This window comes from Molothrus aeneus, chromosome 2 (assembly GCF_037042795.1).
Source record: "Molothrus aeneus isolate 106 chromosome 2, BPBGC_Maene_1.0, whole genome shotgun sequence".
In the NCBI taxonomy this organism is placed as follows: domain Eukaryota; kingdom Metazoa; phylum Chordata; class Aves; order Passeriformes; family Icteridae; genus Molothrus; species Molothrus aeneus.
Window position 1 is genome coordinate 98,542,101 of NC_089647.1, and position 4,859 is coordinate 98,546,959.

At 46.6% G+C, this 4,859-nt stretch overlaps 1 protein-coding gene across 1 annotated transcript; it reads left to right on the top strand.

Moving 5' to 3' along the window:
* The first annotated feature begins 276 nt into the window (after positions 1-276).
* Positions 277-2,489, top strand: TMSB4X (thymosin beta 4 X-linked). The gene is made up of 3 exons (XM_066545360.1): positions 277-408; positions 995-1,108; positions 1,489-2,489. Exons 2-3 carry the CDS (start codon positions 1,009-1,011, stop codon positions 1,521-1,523), a joined length of 135 nt encoding a protein of 44 aa, XP_066401457.1. The 5' UTR covers positions 277-408; positions 995-1,008; the 3' UTR covers positions 1,524-2,489.
* The last annotated feature ends 2,370 nt before the right edge of the window (positions 2,490-4,859 follow it).

The following is a 4,859-nucleotide window of genomic DNA, read 5'->3' on the forward strand; positions in this document are numbered from 1 at the left end:
GGCAGTGGCTGCCCCTCCCCGGCCCGTCCTGGGGCTGTCTCCCGTGGGCCGGGGCAGGGGCCGAGGAGACTGGGGCGATGCTCGGCTCCGAGCCGAGCTGAGAGCTGTGCTTGTGTCTCCGAGTGTGTCTGTGTGTGTGCGTGTGTGTGTGCGTGTGTGTGTAGCTTTGTGTGCGTGTACGCGTGTGCGCGGGGAGCAGCAGGGCTGGGCGAAGAAGGGAGGGGGAGGAAGCAAGGGGGTAAAGAAGAAAAGAGAGAGAAAAAAACGCGGAAAGCGGCAAAATGACATCACCTCATTTGCATAGGCGCGGGGATAAAACCGCCCCGCCAGCGAGCGCCCTTTATACTGGCGTGCGGAGCGGCGGCAGCAGCGAGCGGCGGGGCTGAGCATCACCGCGCGGCGACACCGGTGGGTCCCGCCGCACCCCCAGCCACCCCCCCGGGTCCCTCAGCACAGGCAGCACGAACCGGGCACCCTGCCGGGGGGGGACTGCGGGCAGGGCAGGGCAGGGCGCGGGGGCTTTTGTCCGGGGGGCTGGGAGGGAGGCGAGGAGGAAGGGAGGGGGGCTATTGTCCGGCTGGGGGTATTGTCTTGGGGGCGCGCCGCTGCAGGGCGGTGGCGTGCGAGGCGCAAGGCGGCTTTGTTGCCGCACAGGGCTATATTTTTAAATTACTTTTCCTTTAACGAGTTAAAAACGCGGTGAGCGCCGGGCGCGTCCCCCCTATTGTACTCCGCAGCACGCAGATAGTGGGACCTGCCCCCGGTGGAGGCTGGCGGCGAACCGCAACGCTTGGGATGCTGGATTATACAGACGCTTCCCAAAAATTAGTATTCTTTTTAAATATGTCGGGGGTGAAGCGTTTGACTTGCAGCGAGCTTGAGCGTGCGGCTCCCGCGGGTGCCCGCGTTGGGTGCGGCGGGCGCGGCCCCGCGGGGGCACCGGGCAGCGCTGGCCGGGGGTAACGGGCTCTTCCTCCCCCTCCTCCGTGCGCAGAGACACCTGCCAACATGTCCGACAAACCAGACATGGCTGAGATCGAGAAATTTGACAAGTCCAAATTGAAGAAGACAGAGACGCAAGAGAAAAATCCGCTGCCTTCAAAAGAAAGTGAGTGAGGGCAGGCGGCAGGGAGGAGCAGGCGCGGAGGGAGGGAGGGAGGGAGGAAGGCAGGGAAGGAGGGAGACGGGCAGGGAGGGAGGGAAGATGAAGGGGGGGAGGCGGGAGGAGACAAAGAGGGGCGGCAGGCGGGAGCCGGGGTGCGGCGGGTGGAGGGAGGGAGGATACGCGGCTATGTCTGTGCTAGACAGCAAAAACCTGAACCCACCGCCTAGCAGCGCTTAATTTACAATTATCTACACCCCGTTTTGATCTGTAGCTAAAAATATACATTTATTTTAGCAGTTTATAGCAATTGTCATGTGAATGCATATGAGGTTCTCGATTTTCATTTTTTTTTTCTCCTTTTCTGTTTTTTCCCCCCCTTTTAGCAATTGAACAGGAGAAGCAAGCGGGTGAATCGTAATGAAATCTGCCCTTCCAAATTATGCACTGTACATTCCACAAGCATTGCCTTCTTATTTTACTTCTTTTAGCTGTTTAACTTTGTAAGATGCAAAGAGGTTGGATAAAGTTTAAAATGACTGTACTGCCCCTTTCACATCAAAAGAATAGAGAGAACTACTGACACTGAATGAAGGCGCTGCCTTTCCCTCTGCCTGTCTGGCTTTGGTCCTGGTGGCATGAAAGAGCTTGCATGTTGATGAAAGAAGAACTTGGGTGGGACTACAGTAAACTAGAGTAACACACGAATAAATGCAAAGCTGTACCAAGGTCCTGCGAGCTGTAAAATGCAGTTAATCGAGTGCCATTTTTTTTTTTTTTTGTTCAAATGATTTTAATTATTGGAATGCACAATTTTTTTAATATGCAAATAAAATGTTTTAAAACCTGGATGGTATTTATGTCCTCTATTTGGAGAACTGTATCAATGGATAAGAAGCATAAGAGCCGGTACTGAGACACAGGATACTATAAAACCTTTGGAGATGCCTCAAACATCAGTCACCATTCTCATTTTTTTCAATATGTGTGCTCACCAATACATAAACTTGTGATCCTCGGAGCTAGTTTTTAGACAGATTTCAGTAAAAAATTGCATATCTTGTAATTTATCACCATGTGAGTATATTCCTTTAAGTATTTCTTTTATGTAGAGATAAAGGCAAAAAAATCAGGCTGCATTTATTGCTTTGCCCCACCCATAGCATAGCTCTTTTATTAAGAACCATTCTGTACTGTTGCAGAGATTCAGCCTCAGTTGTATATATCCCTAATTAGTTTGTTTAATAATTAAAGCTTGTTATTTTGATACAGTGTTTAAAGGAAGCTGTAATTTGAATTTTAAGTCCAAGGTTGAACGTGAGCCTTTTAGTTTCTTAAAGCATTTGGTGGTTGGTGTTCCATGGAAATAAAAATAATTTTGCTACTATGTTGCTCATGTTTTGAACAACGTCTTTTAACAGTCTCCTTGATCCTAAGAACTGGTTTCAAAGTTTATAAAGCTACAGTCTTCTTAAAAATTCAAAATGGACCATTTGGGGACAAAAACATTTGTGATAACTTATAAAATAAAGATCATAATACATTTGGCATGCAAATAGCCACACTCCATTGCTGGTTTACAGCAATTCTTTCAGACCTGGGACAGTTTTTTGGTTATTTTTCTGCAAATGACTGCGGGTAAAACCTGTGATCCAGGGAGATCAGTAGGAGTTGTCTTTAGTAGTCATGAATTTCATCAAAATGGAGTGAGTAATGATCATTCTGGGAAACAAAAATGCTGTCAGATAACCTGTAGGAGGGTGGTGAGCATGCTTCTGCAGTGCCTTAGTTTTATCTTATGGATTTGAGGCTGCATTAATTTCAGCCAGTTCCTGTAAAGCAAAATTAGTCCCTCTGGGGAAGCTTGAGTTTTGCTGAGGCTGCTGACTTGGTGGGGTCACGTAGACTTGGGGTTTCATCCTATCACTGCTTCCTAAAAGCATTTGACCACAACAATAAGCTGTCCTTGGTTTTGCACCACTGAGGGCAGCGGGGCTCCTCTCCTTGGAGATTTGGTGGATGTCTGTGCTTCAGGAGAAGATGGGAGCCAGAGGGGTGCTACATGCTTGTGGGCACAGTCCCTGGCCCCCCAGCAGTGGAAAACTTGCAGAATTGAGAGTTTGATAAGAATCTCCGTTCAGGCTTGAGATTTTTTGATGCAGTCCATGGGAAAATTTGGGAAGTCCTGGTGTCATATAAGGACCTTAACAGTAATTTAAGGTGATGAGTTCAGGAAGGAAATGAACCATTTCTTGTGCTTGTTTAAGCTCTGATTTTATTCCCCGGGTATGATGGGAAAGATGGGAAACTTACAAGCTGAGTTTCTGAAAAGTCAATTAATCAACTCCCAGCTACTGATCTTAATCAGGTAGCATGGGATGTGACATGACTTGGAGCAGAAGTGTACAGTATGAGCTGCACGTGCACAGAGGAGTAGAAGCAAGCACTTGGGAAAAAACCAGCAAGGTATTTCTGAGGGAGGCAAAGCATGAGGTATACACAGCTCTGCATAAGTCAATGATAAGTGCATGCTGTAATACAGCATAGTTCAGCAAAAATGTAATGAGTAATGAGGCCTATGACTTCAGAACTGCACATCCAAAGTGATCAGTGCTGGTCAGAGGGTACCACCAACTGCAGCTTGAGGTGGTGAAGCTCAGATCTGTTTTCAGGAGATAAGGCACTAAGCCACTACCACTGTTTTAGCTCTGTTTCTGCCATCAAGGACTGAACAAAATTACAAAATCAACTGTGAAGAAAATCTTCCAGGTCAAATTCAGGGATTACTGACTGGAGTCAATCATCCCCTGCTTTGCTCCTTGTTCATCTCTTTTCATACATTCAAAGAAAATTGTGGCAGGTCTTTGCCATGCTTTGCATAGGCAGTACTGAGGGGGTCACATCTGACACCTACTTCACAGCAATGCAATTGATGATGTGAAACGTGAAGGCTTGGAATCGATTGTAATACTCAGGACTGTGTTGGGTGCTGCTAATAAAATCAGTCTCTTCAGCTGTCAGTCTACAAACTTTCATCAGTCACAAATTAACTAGAAAAAAAAATTACAGTCCAAAACCTGGTTATGAAAAAGGGTCATTAGAAAGAGAAACATATGGGTTTTGATCTCACACTCAGTGCAGGCACAATCTGCCAGCCCTATGAGACTTATGGTGTCTGGTGTTGCTGCCTCCCCACCCCCAGCCCAGAGGCAGCTCTGCCGAGGTGATGTGGTGAGAAGCTCTGCCCTCCAGTACTGAAGCAAATTCTTCATTTCTCAGTATTTCTTAGAAGATTTTCTCTCCCTTTCATGCACCTCCCCAGATATCATTAACTATACGTATATTGGACAGAAAGCATATGCTAACCATATCCAAAATAGATCATTGTGGTATTAATTACAGAAATGTGGAGACTTCAATGTAAGCATTTTGGGCTTCTAGGCTATTTTTGTGCAATGTTGAATGTGTGATAAAACACCACTTCCCCTAGTAACCCTTTACTTCCGTAGAAACAGTGTAGAAATGAGCAGTTCCTATTGTGTATTGTGATCATATATGGCTGCCACATACATCTGCTGCACAGCAGAATTTTATTAATAAGGAGCCCTGCACTACTCCAAGCATCATATAAAATACAATGAGCACATGACACACTGTTCAGTGCAATAGTTCCACTGGGTTGATACTAAAATGGGTGTGAAGAAATAAAAAATGCAGCTTTTGCTTATTTGTTGGTATACAGGAGGATGACTATGCA